General features: G+C 57.3%; 1 protein-coding gene, 1 long non-coding RNA gene and 1 pseudogene across 4 annotated transcripts; 1 reads left to right on the plus strand and 2 right to left on the minus strand.

Annotated features, from left to right (window-relative positions):
• Positions 1–532: 532 nt before the first annotated feature.
• LOC115337605 lies at positions 533–1,494 on the minus strand (annotated as a pseudogene).
• A 7,046-nt stretch (positions 1,495–8,540) lies between these two features.
• On the plus strand, positions 8,541–11,129 carry LOC115337615. 3 transcript variants are annotated; one of them, XR_003922196.1, is made up of 5 exons: positions 8,541–8,636; positions 9,636–9,668; positions 9,869–9,904; positions 10,446–10,517; positions 10,988–11,129. It is a non-coding gene; the product is annotated as an uncharacterized LOC115337615 (long non-coding RNA). The 3 variants fall into 3 exon arrangements; XR_003922197.1 differs by lacking the exon at positions 9,869–9,904; XR_003922195.1 differs by lacking the exon at positions 9,636–9,668.
• A 1,710-nt stretch (positions 11,130–12,839) lies between these two features.
• LOC121233065 (hydroperoxide isomerase ALOXE3-like) lies at positions 12,840–14,948 on the minus strand. The gene is made up of 3 exons (XM_041121664.1): positions 14,929–14,948; positions 13,752–13,922; positions 12,840–13,079 (listed from the first exon to the last, which is right to left on the minus strand). Exons 2-3 carry the CDS (start codon positions 13,881–13,883, stop codon positions 12,900–12,902), a joined length of 312 nt encoding a protein of 103 aa, XP_040977598.1. The 5' UTR covers positions 13,884–13,922; positions 14,929–14,948; the 3' UTR covers positions 12,840–12,899.
• Between the last annotated feature and the right edge of the window lie 1,520 nt (positions 14,949–16,468).

The raw sequence follows: 16,468 nt of genomic DNA on the forward strand, positions 1-16,468 counted from the left end.
CACACCCCAGGCACACGCTGCCCATGGAGATCCCCTGGGATGTCCAGGCAGCTACAGATTCCCCTCCTGGAAGACGTCTTCTGCCCTGTCACATGTGGGAAAGGACTGGGTTTCTACCTCAGTGACCATTCATCATCTCCACTGTCACCAGGCACCAACAGGTGAGTCCTAAATCCACCCCTCTAGCAGGTCACAAGGTGACAATGAGCTTTTTGCCCTTGAAACCACGCATCAATAGGCCTGCTGGAGGTGCAGTACCTCGGGCCTGTTCCTGACACGAGGTTTGGAAAAACAGCCCCACCATCAGGCAGTGCCCAGGGGAAGATCCCTTTTTATTACAGAGATGCTATGAGGGAGTCAGCTTGGACCCAGTGCTACAAAGACACATTTCTATATGGTCCTCCAGGTGAGAGAGAGGAGGTTCCTGCTTCATATGAAGTATGGGAAGTCCAAGTATTGGTCTACGAACATGAAACGCCAAATAGCAATAACAACAATGATAATAAATCAAAGCATGGGCCTAGTATGGGAATCACTTGTGGAAAAAGACTGGAAGTTTACTGGTATTGAAAAATGTCCATGAAATCACTTTCCTCAGAACATCTTTGAGCTCTTTGTTTCTCATGCTGTAGATGAAGGGCTTCACTGCTGGAGGCACCACTGAGTACAGAACTGCCACCACCAGGTCCAGGGATGGGGAGGAGATGGAGTGGGGCTTCAAGTGTGCAATCATGCCAGTGCTGACATACATGGAGACCACAGCCAGGTGAGGGAGGCACATGGAAAAGGCTTTGTGCCGTCCCTGCTCAGAGGGGACCCTCAGCACAGCCCTGAAGATCTGCCCATAGGAGAAAAGAATGAAAACAAAACAACCAAATGCTAAACAGACACTTAGCACAAGAAGCCCAACTTCCCTGAGGTAGGAGCGTGAGCAGGAGAGCTTGAGGATGTGGGGGATTTCACAGAAGAACTGGTCCACAGCATTGCCTTGGCAGAGGGGTAGTGAAAATGTACTGGCCGTGTGCAGCACAGCATGGAGAAACCCACTGCCCCAGGCAGCTGCTGCCATGTGGACACAAGCTCTGCTGCCCAGGAGGGTCCCGTAGTGCAGGGGTTTGCAGATGGCAACGTAGCGGTCATAGGCCATGACAGTGAGGAGATAAAACTCTGCTGAGATCAAAAAGGTAAAGAGAAAGACCTGAGCAGCACATCCTGGGTGGGAAATGGCCCTGGTGTTCCACAGGGAATTGGCCACGGATTTGGGGACAGTGGTGGAGATGGTGCCCAGGTCAAGAAGGGATAAGTTGAGGAGGAAGAAGTACATGGGGGTGTGTGCAGGTGATGGTCGCAGGCTACGGTGCTGATGATGAGGCCATTGCCCAGGAGGGCAGCCAGGTAGATGCCCAGGAAGAGCCAGAAGTGCAAGAGCTGCAGCTCCCGCCTGTCTGCAGATTCCAGGAGGAGGAACTCAGTGATGGAGCTGCTGTTGGGCATATGCTTCCTCTGGACACAGGGGACTGTGCAAGGAAGAAGAAGCAGTGACAAATTACCAGAAACATCTCTGAATAAAACCAAAGATATGTCTCACAGACCCTCCCCCTCTCACACACGCACCCTTTTTCCTTCCTCAGGAGGAACTTTCATTCTGCCTCTGGTCTGCAGCTTCATTTTCTGTGGCTCTGTGTGCTGGAGCAGGGCCTCTGCCCATTGTCTCTTGAGGAGTCGACCCAGCCCCCCTGCAGTGGGTATATGGGAATGTGGCAGGGGGCGTGGTTTGATATTCAGAATATGTCAGATAAAATCACTCCTAACACAGGAGGGCTTGTCAGCATCTGCACTCCCAGTGTTAAAGAATGTGGGTGGCAGAAAGAAGTTTCAGGGGCTTTGGGTTTTTTTACCTACTTCCCCCATCCTGCCCTGTGAGTGTTCTCTGAAATCAGAAATCATGAGCTGAGACATGAGAGGCAAAGGGTTTCCCTGTGGCTTTGTGAGGAGTGAATGGAACTGGTTGGGCTTGTTCCCAGCTGCCCCATGCTTACAATTTTCTCAGATGGAGGGTGATCACACTCCCATGGTACCAGTAAAAGCCACCAGACACTACTGAAAGGAGAGGGACCCACTGCAGACCACTAAATGCCTCACCCTTTCTCAAGGTCTCAGCACCCTGTTTCTAGCCAAGGACACACACGGGCTCATTTTCATCAACCCAACAGCATTTCCTCAGTCAATAATAAACATCTCTGCCCCTCTCTCTGTCGGCTTTCAGATAACAGAAAGATGCTATGTGAAGGATTTTCATGCTTAAGAACAGCTCGCAGCTTGGGAAGCCACCCCAAAGAGGTAGCCAATGTCCTGATGATTACACCTAATCCAGGGAAAACCAGCTCGTTCCCCAGCCCCACAGACTGCATCGCCCACAGCCCCACAGCTGAAAGCTGGGACACCTCCTTTCCATGGACACACCTGCAGAGGAGGACCCACAAGGTCAGTGTGTGCCTCTGCAGCTGAAACTCCCATTCCCAGAGAGCCTGACAGCAAGGATGAAATAACAATAAAAACAACACAGACAACTGGAGAAACATGGGAAAATAGAGTGAGGGTCTGGCTGAGCGAGGCAAGCAGGGAGGCAGCTGGGCACTCAGGAAAGTTCTGCTTACTCAGGTGTTCAGACCTCCTCCCAGACACCAACATTGCCAGGCAGATGCTCTCAGCCCTGAGCTCTGCAGAGGGAAATGGGCACGCGGCTGGAGAGCTGCACCCACGGCTCTGCTGGAGCTCTGGCTGCTGAGGAGATGGTTCATGCCTTGGGCCCCCCAGCTCTGAGGGCAGAGGCTTTGCTGGGAGGGAGAGGAGCCAAGGGGGCTTGCTCAGAGGAAGGGGTCTGCACCGGAGGGGATCATACAGAGTTTTCCGAATTCTCCCTCCCACAACATTTTTGCGTTTTGTTTCCTCTCATTCCCTGACCATATTCTTGCTGGCTGGAGATTTTCCTCCTGGGAGGTGTTTCCCTGTGCCATTTCTTTTCCCTGTCAGCACTCACAGATCCCATCCCAATCTCTGTGCGCTCCCCCTGGCTCTACAGAAACCTGCCTGTTTGCAGGGCACTGGCCAGGCATGCTCCTTTTTGCAGCTGGAAAAGGGCAGATCAGAACAACCCCGAGAGGTCCAGCAGAGGTGATTCTGGTGTTGTCCATAGGCAGGGGAGTGGCTGAAGGCATTTTAGGAAGCTCTTGGCAGACCTACTGATCACTCAAAGTTGCAGTTCAGGAGTCTCAGGGACTTGTTGAAACTTGAGTGCTCCTTTTCCACTTCTCCTTTTCTCTCCTCCCTCTCTCTCCCCTCTGGAATTGGAAACTGAGAAGACAGACTCAGGAAAGCTCGTAATCTTTATAATAATCCCTGCCTTGTTCTTCTCTTTGAACTAACCTGTTTGGAATATTCTGGGGGTGATTGGGAGCTCTGAGCATCCCTGAACCATGCAGCACCTTCTCGGCCACAGCAGGACCCTGCCCTGCCCTGCCCCACCAAGATTTGCTCCTTCCACCCACAGCTTCTCCCCACAGCGCTGTGGGGAGTCCCTGGGCAGGCTGAGTGCTGACCCTGGCAGGCGGCAGAGTCCCTGCCCCAGCACACAGCCCCCCGGGGTGCAGGGACCCTGCTCTGAAGGACAGCCCTGGGCACCCCTGGCTGCACACCCACCTTCACACCCCTGCAGCCATCCCTGGGAGAAGGCAGCCAGCATGTTCTTTATCGCTCTCTGATGGTGCAGCCGAATGTCCCTGCTCTGCAGCACATCCTGCTCCTCTACAATAGAGGAACTGCCAGAGTTGTACTTGCAGATCCCAAAAGCTGTGGTATGTGCCACCCTTAGGAGATCCCTCCAGGAACCACAGCTGCTTTTCCCTGCAGCCAGAGACTTACCCTGCAGAGGGCTGTGAAGAATTCTCTTTGAATCAGCTCTTTGCATCCTCCCACCCCAGACCGCCTTTGAACTCTCTGTCACTCCTCTCCCCTCGGTGCCTGCAGGCAGTGCCCTCAGCCCTGCTGCACTTTGCAGAGGAGCTGCTCCTGGGCAGAGCTGTCTCTCTGCAGCGCTGCCCGCTTGCCAGGAGCTCCCTCCATGCCAGGAGCCCAGCCCAGCTCAGCAGCAGAGGACCAGCCCAAGGCAGCACTTTCTCTGCCCCCTCTGGGCTCCCTCCAGGTGTCCCTGGGGCTCCAGGGAACCTGCTGGGAACCAGGCTGAAGCAATCACTGGTGTTCCCTCCCTCAGCTGGGGAGACACACTTGTTCCCAGCACTGTAATTTCTCCTATGAGGAAAAGATTTGGACATGAGAATCACCTTTCCTTGTTCCATCGCTACACCCAGACAGTGACAGGCAGGGAGCTCCTTTACCCCTCTGAGCAGAGGGTTTCAGCTGAGTCAATGGAGGCATCTCATCCTGGGTATGTAGTCCTGGTGCTGGAAGGGGACTCAGCTCCTTCCCATGCCTGCCACAAACCCGCAGGAGGTGGGATTCCTCTTGCCTCAGTTCAGGCATGCACCAAATAGGCACCTGCATGTGAGCTCCTCATCTCAGCTCCCTTGCTCATCAATGGAGAGGGATGCTAGGAGTGAGGTGCAAATGTCTGGTTACGTTTGAGGTGTCAGAGGTGGTCAAAGGTCTGTGCAGGTACCTGCAAACTCAGATGGAGCAGTTCATCGAGACAGGGCAGCAGCATCTGGAGGCATCCTCTTGGAGGCTCTTGGGAATTTCCTTTGGCCATCTGAAATGACAGCTGATGCCCAAATTTAGGGCAGCCAAACTCATTATGTTCAGGGCAGCTCACAGAGTTAGTCATCGGAACACCTGGAGCCCTGTGCCATAGGGAGAGCTCAGCCCCTCTCTTTCCCATTCTCCAATGGGAGAACTGGGGAAAAAAAAAATCAGGTCTCTCTCTCCATCCCTGGGTTTTCGACAGTGACGTTGGGGAAAATGCATCTGCAAATGGTAGAGGGGAGAGCTGGGGTGAATGCTTCGGCTTCAACCCTATTTACGTATGCAAGATGAACAGATAAACCAAGCGTTTCCACCAAAGAAGAGGTAGTTCATGCCCTTTTCTTTTTGTCCCCTTTCCCTCTGTACAACAACGGGATACCTCACTGCAGCTCAAAGCCGGAGGAGAACAACCATGCTAAAACTTTATCGGGAAAATAAATGTGGCAAAAATTCCACTGCCTCACAGAAGAGACTGCAAGAAAGAAAGAGAAAATTCAGAATTGCTCTCAGCCCTGCTCAGAAAAGATGGAGGGAGACAGCACGAGTAGGAGTAGCTACACTTTAGACCAACCTTGTAAAGTCTCTTGTCCATCTCTCTGTCAAACGGGCAAACTCGCTACATTTTACTTTTTAATTACGTTTGTGTTACAAAAACGGGTGCATGTCTTTTTAGATACCATTAAACCAGCAGATGGGATCTTCCTGAATAGCACCTTTCATGTTAAGTGGTGATCAAATGCCATCCACCTGCTTTGCATTTAGCTCAAAGGCAGCCTTGACCTCTCCTAAGTCAATATCCCTCAATTATGACAGTGTGTACAATTCATCGATTCTTCTCAAAATAACTGCAGAATACAAATAACGTCACAGCATATTTAAATATGCTCTCTAACACAACACTGTGTAACTTAGCTATCTAATAAATAGCGCAGAAAGCAGAAGCAGTCAAAATGAAAATCCTCCAGGTGACTGACTGCCTGCTCTTTGGGCACTTTCCAAAGCAAATATTCAAATCAGTTGCCTTAACTCTTTTCACAAGTGATCCACAACACATCTCTTATTTAGAGTTAGTGTCCCGTAAAGATATAACTATCACCCTTAAAAAGTGACATACATTGTCAATGAAGGATCTGAGCCATTTACAGTTCTTATGCGCCACGTATCAGTGTTTCTTTATTTATCTCTTTTCACGTGGATAAGATCAGACAGGCTTTCTTTGCAGCCGTGGCAGGAGTCTGTATCATCATGGGAACAAAGGCCGTGGCACCTTGGCTTCACTGAAACTCAGTGAAACCTCCCACCGACTTCAAAACCTAAACCAGATTTTTACCACCAGCCTTTGATTCCCAGCTTGTGTCTCATAGAAACAGATTTTCCTTGCACCTTCATAGACAGAGGACTAAAATAGAGCACTACTATACTTTGAGGCATGTGACGTGGGCTGCTGGATGGTTTTGGAAGTGAATGGCGATTGGGAAACACAGCGTGGTTGCTTGAATTACTGCGGCACATAACAAACAGAGGATGAGTTTACACAGGAACGTGACAGCCTTACAAAGTATTCATGGATCTGCTGTCGTAATGTTGATGTCCCACCAACTGAGGCCAGGCAATGAGTCCAATGCATTCGATGCTGCCGTTGTTCAGTGTGGCTAGTGGGTTTGCTGGTCATTACATGTGGTTACTTCTGACTATCAGCTACCTAAAGAGACAAGTAAATATGTGCTGCGTCACCTGGTTGAGACCTTACCGGCCCTATCTCTTCCAAGTGCTTGCTCACACCACCAGTAAAAATGCTGGTCTTCTCGTTATGCAGAAATAAATAAATACCTGTCCTGTTATCAGTCACTTCTGATAGTTGTGGGCACCTACAGGGCGACAAAACAGGGGTGCCGGAGCCTGTTGAGCCAAAATATGCCCATCTTCATTAAGAGTTTGTCCCTGCGAACAGAGGTACCAGCTATTCCCTCTGCTGTTTGGGGCACTTGCGTCCTTGAAGAGTGCAGCGATGGCAGATCGCGTGAGTGTCACGACCGGAAAGGACAGGTCCATCAATTCCGGATTGCTGGAAAAGGTCTTGCTTGGCTTGTGCGAGCCAGGCCAGCAGCTTCACGCAGTGGCTGTCCCCAGTCAGAGGGGAGAGCTGAACCACTTGCGTACAATCCCACGCTGCCCCGACCCCGCGCTGGCCAAAGGGTGCTGCCCCGGGCCCCCAGGATGGTGATGTTTGGGACAGGAGTGTTGTGAAGGAAGCTACCCTGGAAAGCCAGGGATAGCTGCAGGGCAGGCAGAGGGAAAGGGATGCAGCGCCCCTGCGGAGGCAGCTCCATCACGCAGGCTGCTCTAAGCCCCACTCCAGCAGGACTCCTGTGCCACCAGGCTTCCCAAAGGAGAGCAACACCCCGGTGGTCAGGCTGTTCCCCGGAATGCCCCTGCCTCGGGGCTCCAGCTTGTCCCCAGGGCAGCGGGAGAGCCCAGGTGCGCAGGGTTGCCCCAGGACTTGCTCCTGCCCGGTCCCCCAGCACTGCCCACCTCTGCCAGCTGCTGGCGCTGGAGGGGAGCCCAGGCGTCCAGGCTGCTTTAACCCCCACCAGAGTCTCCCTGATCGGGGCGCTCTCGTGAAGACCAAGCTTGCAGAACGGGTTCCTGGTGCCAGGGGCCCTGGGCAAACACGGCTTATCAGAGATGCTGCAGGGACAAACATCCCTCCTCTTGCCAGGGCAGCTCTGTCCCCACAATTAGCTCTGAGTGGCTGCCTGCGGACAAGTGTGCGCTTCATCGTGTCCCCCTGGACAGCCGCGTCCTGCTCAGGGACAGCACTGGCCTGGGCCGAGGATGAGGGCATTGAAGGGACATTTGGCCAAGGGCCAGCCAGGAACAGAGCCTTGCTGGGGACAGGGTTACTGGGACGCACTGGCTGGGGGCAACTCGGCAGAAGTGGGACCCAGGTTTGTCTGGGTGGGCACGGCAGCCCCAGGCAGTGGCAGGGTGAGGGCCAGGGCGGGGGTTAGTCCCCTCTGATCTCTGCTCTGGGGGGGCCGTGGCTGGGGACTGGACCAGTTTGGGGCCTGTAGTGCAAGGGAAATGGGGTGGGCTGGAGCTGGGCACTGCGACCACCCCAGCGCTTCCCCCAAGCCTTACCCTCCTCTCCCAGTGCCCAACATTCACCGGTGCTCCCCATTGCCTCCAGTGACTGAAGATCCCAGCCATCTGGCTGTCCCCATTGCCCATGCCCCCAGTTGTCCTCCCACCTCCCGGTGTTCCCAAACCCCGGGGTCCCTGGTGCCCCAAGAAGAGGGGTCAGTCCCAGCCCCCTGTTTACCCAAGGGGCTGGAGAGGGGTCAGAGATGACTCTTAGAGACCCCGGGTTTGAGGCTGACCTCATGTCTGGGGGAGTCCCGGAGGGAAAGGCTGGCCTGGGAGGGGGGGCGGCACTGGGAGATGGCAGTGCTGGGAGGTGAGGGGCACTGGGAGATGGGGGGATCTGGCTTTGGGGGGCTGTTGGGAGGATGGTTTTGTTCTGGAGCAGTGGGTTGTCACCGTAGGGTGTCCGGCTGTCAGGGCCCTTCCGTGTGCAGCTGCCCCATGCAGGAAGCTGGACCGATGTCAGAGAAGGTGGCTGGATCCGTGCCGGAGGCGGAGGCAACTCTGTGCCGGGGTGGGCTCCTTGCCAGGGCTGGTGTCTCTGCCAAGCCTGGCTTTGCCCTGGGGGCTCTCGGGGAGGGGGGAAAGGAGGAGTCCTGGGAGGGATAAATCTGCCCCCTCACCTTCTGCAGCTTCACCCAGGACTCGCCACACCGCAGAGGAAGATGAAGGTCGCGGTGCTCAGCCTGGCCCTGCTCTTCACCGTCCTGCTGTGCGTGCCAGAAGATGCTCAGGTGAGTCCTCAATGCCACGGGGAGAGGCTCAAGGCTGGGGAGGGGTCTTGGCTGCAGGACATCAGCTCTCCTGCAGAACAAAATTGTAGTGGTGAGCACGAAACCCCTTGACTTGGCCTCTCCCTTTCCCAAGCAAGGAGCATCCCCAGGCTCCCCTCACCTCCAGCCCTGGGCAATGCAGCTTTCTCCCTCCCACAATTCCATCTCTTCCCTCCACTTCCCCCGCAATTAATCTTCTTGTGCCCAGAGCCCGAGTTCCTTGGGAAGGTTCACCACAAACTCCTGTGAGGACCCCCACCGGTGTCTTGACTTGCTGCCCCCCCCCATCTCTCCCTTTTGGGCCTCCCCATCCCATCCTTTTGGTGCCCTCAGACATCTCCTCCCTGGGATCTCCTCTGTGTCCTATCTAGGGTCCCCAAACGCCCTCCCGTTGATTGTTCCCAACGCCTTTCTTTCAGTCTTTCCCCTCAGTCCTTTGCCTTTCATCCTGTCCGCTGCGGTATCGTCCCCAGGTCCCCTTCCTTGAACCCCCACTGCCAAACACTCTTCCAATCCCCTCGTTTCCGTCCTCCGCAGCCCTCTTCCTTCTGCTCCCACCAACCACCCTGCTTGAAGTCCCTGTATCCTCTCCGCTTGAATCCCTTTACCCCTCACTTGCATCCCACGCAGGCCTGCCCCTTCAGCACCCCCAGCCCAGTCCCCTGGGGTCCACTAATTCACCCCAGTGCACTGTCTGGGGGCCCCCCCTCACCCTCACCCCCATCCTCTTTGGAGGCCCTGAATTCCCCACACTGTCCTTGTCTCCATCCCCACCCCTGGTCCCTGCCTGAACAGGTATCCCAGGTGAAACTTGGAGGAATGGGGCTGGGGGGAGCAGAAGGGATTTTCCCGCTCAGCCCAGGGGGAAGCCATGGTCCTGGGGGGACTGGGGACGCTTGTGCCCCACCTACAGCCCCATCAAGGTCCAATCCAGACCACTCCTTTGCTCTCCTTCCCTAGGCACTCCCGGAAGGATGTGGAGATGTTAGCCTGGTAAGTAGTGGGGAGGACTTGGAGGGCATCCAGTCTGGGGAACTGGAGGGCACTTTGGTGCTCCCTTCCCTTGCTGGCACCGGGGACATCCCAGTGAGCTTTCATGCTCCCTCTACAAGAGGAGTCAGTCGGATTTAGGAACAAGGTTCACTGAACTGAACTAAATGACTTCTGCTGGCCTCTTTGCTCTCCTTCCCTAGGCACTCCCGGAAGGAAGTGAAGAAGTTAACCTGAGGGTAAGTGGTGGGGAGGACTTGGAGGGCATCCAGTCTGGGGAACGGGAGGGCACTTTGGTGCTCCCATCCCTTGCTGGCACCGGGGACATCCCAGTGAGCTTTCATGCTCCCTCTACAAGAGGAGTCAGTCGGATTTAGGAACAAGGTTCACTGAACTGAACTAAATGACTTCTGCTGGCCCCAGACCTTCTCCCTCTATGGCCACGACACTCCGGGGCATCCCAGTGTGCCCCAGTACACCCCACTGCAACCCCAGAGAACACCCCTGCACCACAGCGCTTTCCCAGGGAGGGCCCCTTCCCCAGGGCCCCCATTGCAATCCCATCCATCCCATTACAACCCAGTACACCCCAGTACACAGCCACACACCCAGGTGGGCGCCCTCCCCAGGACCCCCACTGCTTTCTGTGCACCATCATCTGAGCTCATGTACCCCATTTCTCCCCGGAGGCACCTTCCCCAAGGATCCCATTGCTTTCCCCTGCCTCCCAGTACACCCCAGTGCACCCAAGCATGTCCCTAACCCTCCCTTTCTCCCCAGGATCCTCTGACCGAGGAGCAGATAAGACTTCTTCTGCGCCAGAAACGCGTGCCTGTAGCTGCTGATGTCCAGGTGAGCAACATCAGGGCGTCTGCAGCCCCACAAAGGATCCTGGGGGATCCCTGAGCCCTCTGGGGTGGGCAGACCTTGGGTATGGCAGAGGGAAAGAGAGGGGACTGTCCCTGATGCGTGTCCCAGGGGGAGCTGGACAGAGCTGTCCCCATGCCTTCCCTTGCATGCAGTAGGGCTCTATGGAGCCAGAAGGTCACTGTGCAGGCCAGGCAGGGGGTCTGTGCCATACAGACCCCCCAGGATCACTGTGAGGGCTGGGCAGGCTTCTGGGAGATAGAGGGGCATCCTGGGGTAGGGGGCTCTGGGTGCCATCTGGATCTCAGGTGAGCCGAGTCCTGTCCTGGGTATACTGAGGGCTCCAGTTCCCTTCTCCTTCCCCGGGTCTCTGCAGAGAGAGGTGGTGGGGACAAGGCCCCTCTCATGTCCCAGCGGACATTGCGGGGGGTCACAATTTGGGCTCTCTCTTGCAGTTCCTCAAGTGATGGTGACAGCCCTGTCCTGTCCCCCTCCAGCGGCATGAGGAGATGATCATCCCTGGATGACCCCACCTGATCCCCTGGGAGCCCTGGGCCATTTCCCTCTCACGATCAATAAACCCCTTCAGCAAAGCTACGCTCTGCCTCTGTGTGTGTGTGTGTGTGTGTGTGCGCCTGCGTCCATGTCCCGTCTCCTTGGCCAGCGCCCGGCTGCCTGGGTCCTCCCTGGCTGCACCACCACGATGAGCAGCGTGGCTGAGGGAGCGCAGGCACCTGGGGTGTCCCCTTCCCACCCACCATGTGCCCCCAGATAAGGGCAACCTGGAGTGTCCCCCCAGGAGGCTGGGAGAGGCGAGGGGCAGACGGTGCCAGCCCTTGGGGCAGCCGGAGTTTCGGAGGCGCAGCGGGAAAGAGGTTCTTACCAGGGCTCTAGTGAGTGATACCAAAAAGCCGGTCGAAGAAACTCTCTAAGACTCGTTTTGGAGTTTTAGAAAGCAGGCATTCTTTATTGCAGCGCTGGATGCACGGGGGATAGGTCCACCTAGCGCGCATACCACAGCTTTAGCACTAACAGGTTATATAGAATAACTAATTGCATATTAATCAGATTAGTATACATATACATAAAAATAATTGCAGCTGATTATCTTAGTACTCGGAGCACTTAGGGGGAACTGGGAGCACTGGGGGGAGGCAGGGAGCTGCACTCGGAGCACTTAGGGGGAACTGGGAGCACTGGGGGGAGGCAGGGAGCTGCACTCGGAGCACTTAGGGGGAACTGGGAGCACTGGGGGGAGGCAGGGAGCTGCACTCGGAGCACTTAGGGGGAACTGGGAGCACTGGGGGGAGGCAGGGAGCTGCAGTCGGAGCACTTAGGGGGAACTGGGAGCACTGGGGGGAGGCAGGGAGCTGCACTCGGAGCACTTAGGGGGAACTGGGAGCACTGGGGGGAACCAGGGAGCTGCACTCGGAGCACTTAGGGGGAACTGGGAGCACTGCGGGGAGGCAGGGAGCTGCACTCGGAGCACTTAGGGGGAACTGGGAGCACTGGGAGGAGCCAGGAAGTGTCACTGGGAGCACTGGAGCAGCAGTGGGAGGGAGGACTGGGAGCACTGGCCACTCCCTCATGCCTCCCAGTTGCCCCACTCCAGCTCCCTCACTGGGTGGGGTCCCTGGGGCAGTGTTTGGGGGAGGGGTCCCAGGTTTTTAGCCCCGCCCCCTCGTCCCAACCCAGCCGAGAAGGTTTGATTGACAGCTGGCATTTATTGAGGGGCTGGGGGGGGGTACTGGGAAGGGCTGGGGGATGCTGGGAGTTGGGTGGGGTTATGCTGGGAGTTGGGTGGGGGATGCTGGGGGATACTGGGAGTTGGGTGGGAGATGCTAGGGGATACTGGGAGTTGGGTGGGGGATACTGGGAGTCGGGTGGGGGATGCTGGCAGTCGGGTGGGGGATGCTGGGAGTTGGGTGGGGGATGCTGGGAGTTGGGTGGGAGATGCTGGGAGTTGGGTGGGGGATGCTGGCAGTCGGGTGGGGGATGCTGGGAGTCGGGTGGGGGATACTGGGAGTTGGGTGGAAGATGCTGGGAGTCGGGTGGGGGATGCTGGGAGTTGGGTGGGGGATGCTGGGGGATACTGGGAGTTGGGTGGGAGATGCTGGGAGTTGGGTGGGGGATGCTGGGAGATACTGGGAGTTGGGTGGGGGATGCTGGGGGATACTGGGAGTTGGGTGGGAGATACTGGGAGTTGGGTGGGAGATGCTAGGGGATACTGGGAGTTGGGTGGAAGATGCTGGGAGTTGGGTGGGGGATGCTGGGGGATACTGGGAGTTGGGTGGGAGATGCTGGGAGTTGGGTGGGGGATGCTGGGAGATACTGGGCGATGCTGGGAGTGGGGAGCGCCCCCCCCGCTCAGATGGAGATGCTGTTCTCGGTCTCCAGCGGGTTGAGGTAGTTGTATCTGAGCGTGGCCACGTGGTTCCTCTCCTCCAGGAGGTCGCGGATCTCCTCCAGCTCCCCCCGGAAGGTCCGGATGACCCGGCGAGGTTCCGCCTCGGTGAAACGCTCCTCCGGGTATTGTCCCAGCAGCCTCTGGGAGGGGACACAGGGACGGGGACCCATCAGCTTTGACCAGTTGAGGTGACTCGAGTCAACTGGAAGCTTCTGGGAATGCTGGGAGCCGTGGCGGCCACCACCATCGGGGAGTCACGGCCTCAGGGGGCAGCTCTTGAGGTTCCTCAACCCGCCCAGAGCCACCGTCTCTCGTGGGACATCATCTCTTGACGTTCCTCAACCCACCCAGAGCCACCGTTTCTCGTGGGACATCATCTCTTGAGGTTCCTCAACCCGCCCAGAGCCACCGTTTCTCGTGGGACATCATCTCTTGAGGTTCCTCAACCCACCCAGAGCCACCGTTTCTCGTGGGACATCATCTCCTGAGGTTCCTCAACCCGCCCAGAGCCACCGTTTCTCGTGGGACATCATCTCTTGACGTTCCTCAACCCGCCCAGAGCCACCGTTTCTCGTGGGACATCATCTTCTCTTGAGGTTCCTCAACCCACCCAGAGCCACCGTTTCTCGTGGGACATCATCTCTTGACGTTCCTCAACCCACCCAGAGCCACCGTTTCTCGTGGGACATCATCTCTTGACGTTCCTCAACCCGCCCAGAGCCACCGTTTCTCGTGGGACATCATCTCTTGAGGTTCCTCAATCCACCCAGAGCCACCGTTTGGGGAGGTCGTGGTGGTGGGGCCACCCTCACCGTGTCATCGAGGCGGGAGCTGAGGAGGATGAGGGCCACCAGGATGTTGGCGGTGGTGTCCACCTCGGGGAGGGTGTCGAGGAAGTGCTGGAGGAAGGTCTTGCCCTTGGCCATTGGCGGCGGGTGGCGCATGGAGGAGGGAGCGTTGGGGACGAAGGCTCCCAGGTCGTACTGCAAGGGGGGGAGAGGGCGGTGGCAGCAGAGGACATCCCGGTGGCATGGAGATGGGTTGGATGGGGATGTTCTCCAGGGATGGATGGGGAAGTCCCACTGGCATGGAGATGGGATGGATGGGGACATCCCTTCAGCATGGAGATGGGTTGGATGGGGATGTTCTGCTGGGGTGGGGACATCCTTCCAGCATGGAGAAAGGATGGATGGGGATGTCCCTTTGGCATGGAGATGGGTTGGACGGGGACGTTCTCCTGAGGTGAGGTGGGGACATCCCACTCTCATGGTGATGGGATGGATGGGGATGTCCCTCCAGCATGGAGACGGGTTGGATGGGGACATCGCTCCAGTGTGGAGAAGCGTTGGATGGGGACATTCTCCTGAGGTGGAGCGGGGTGGGGACATCCTTCCAACATGGAGAAGGGATGGATGGGGATGTCCCTCTGGCATGGGGACGGGTTGGATGGGGACATCCCTCCAGCATGGAGATGGGCTGGATGGGGATGGTCTCCCAAGGTGGAGCAGGGTGGGGACATCCTTCCAACATGGAGAAAGGATGGATGGGGATGTCCTTCTGGCATGGGGACAGGTTGGATGGGGACGTTCTCCTGAGGTTTGGTGGGGATGTCCCTCACCCATGGAGAGGGGATGGATGGGGACGTCCCTCTGGCATGGGGACAGGTTGGATGGGGACGTTCTCCTGGGGTGGGGTGGGGACATCCTTCCAGCATGGAGAAAGGATGGATGGGAACATCCCTTTGGCACGGAGATGGGTTGGACGGGGACGTTCTCCTGAGGTTCAGCGGGAACATCCCACTGTCACAGAGATGGGACGGATGGTGACATCCCTCCAAGCACGACGCGAGGTGGGACGCGGACATCTACTCCGCCTTAGGGTGGGGGACATCCCTCCAGCACCCACAGGCCTCGGAGAGGGCCACCTCTCCGGCGTGGGTTTTTGGGGGGACATCTGGTTTTTTGGGTGCAGATGACTCCGAGGTCCCACCTGCCCGTTGTTGACGGCCGCGTGCTGCACTGAGCAGGTGAACACCACCATGGTGAGGAACTTGCCGAGCTCCGCCACCGTCCGCAGCGAGGACGGGATACCTGGAAGGTGGAAAAGGACAACGAAGATCGTCACGGATCCCATCCTTTACTCCTCCCGCCACCCTTAGGGACATCGCGGAGCACCCATGGGTGCAGGAACACCCTACCCGAAGACGTCCTGCTCAAGAAACCGTTGACGAAGATCTCCATCGCCCACGCCTGCAGCTCGGCGTCCTCGCGTACCGCCGCGTCCTCCTTGTAGTAAAAATCCACGATGGCGGAGACGAACGACCGGAAGGTGGGATTAAGGCGAGCGGGGTGGTCCCGTAGCACCCATGGGACCACCCCGGCCGGTCGTCACCCACCTCCGGATGGTTTCCCAAAGGATCATCCCGTCATCCCGGTAGCGGTAGTTGGGAATTTGGGTCATGCCGCGTTGGCGGATGTCATCGGGGAGGCAGAGGGAGGCGTAGGTCACCTTCTCCAAGCCCCGTCGGACCAGTAGCAGCAGTCCCTCGTAGGTGGCACCCGAGGACTGGTGGGGAGGGCGGCACCCATGGGTGCGCCGAGGAGGAGGAGGCACTGTGGCCTGCCTCCACCCGCTCCCAGTGCTCCCAGTATACTCCAGCACCCCCGGTTCTTCCCCAGCTCCAACACGGTCTCTAGTGTCCCCCAGGGCTCCCCAGTGCCCCCAGTATACCCCACTGTCCCCAGTGCTCTCTCGTGTCCCCCAGCCCATGCTCTCTAGTGTGCCCCAGTGCTCCCAGTATAGCCCAGTGCCCCAAGAGCACAAGTACTCCCCCAGTGCTCCCAGTATACTCCAGTGACCCCAGTCCTTCCCCAGCTCTGACACGGTCTCTAGTGTCCCCCAGGTCTTCAAGGCTCCCCAGTGCTTCCAGTCTACCCCAGTGCTCACAAGTGCTCCCAGGGCACCAGTACTCCAAGTATCACCCCCCCCAGTGCTCCCAGTACACCCCAGTGGCCCCCAGTGCTCCCAGTGCACCCCAGTGCACCCAGTATACCGCACTGTCCCCAGTGTTCTCAGGCATCCCCCATCCCATGCTCTCTAGTGTCCCCCAGTGCCCCCAGTATACACCAGTGTCCCCAGTCCTTCCCCAGCTCCAACACCCTGCCCCAGGCCCTCTAGTGTCCCACAGGTCTTCAGGGCTCCCCAGTGCCCCCCCAGTGCTCCCAGTCTACCCCAGTGCTCATGAGTGCTCCCAGGGCACCAGTACTCCAAGTATCACCCCCCGCCAGTGCTCCCAGTATACCCCAGTGTCCCCAGTGCTCCAAGAGCACAAGTACTCACCCAGTGACCCCAGTATGCTCCAGTGCACCCAGTATACCCCACTGTCCCTTTTCGGAAAGAGGCTCTGCTGAGGACCAGGGCCATGAGATGTTCCGTCTCTGGGAAAGCACAGATCCCCGCTGCTGTTGTGCCTGTAGATAGGGCGCCAAGGGAAGGTGAAGAGCAGCAACAGCTTTCAGGGCCTGTACCT

This window comes from Aquila chrysaetos, assembly GCF_900496995.4.
Source record: "Aquila chrysaetos chrysaetos chromosome W unlocalized genomic scaffold, bAquChr1.4 W_unloc_5, whole genome shotgun sequence".
Classification (NCBI taxonomy): domain Eukaryota; kingdom Metazoa; phylum Chordata; class Aves; order Accipitriformes; family Accipitridae; genus Aquila; species Aquila chrysaetos.

Excerpts from the sequence above, each read along its gene's own strand:
- LOC121233065 (XM_041121664.1), bottom strand. The coding sequence starts at position 13,883 with ATGCGCCACCCGCCGCCAATGGCCAAGGGCAAGACCTTCCTCCAGCAC. Across the intron at positions 13,080-13,751 it reads GCTCCCGCCTCGATGACACG|AGGCTGCTGGGACAATACCC; the intron begins GTGAGGGTGGCC and ends GTCCCCTCCCAG.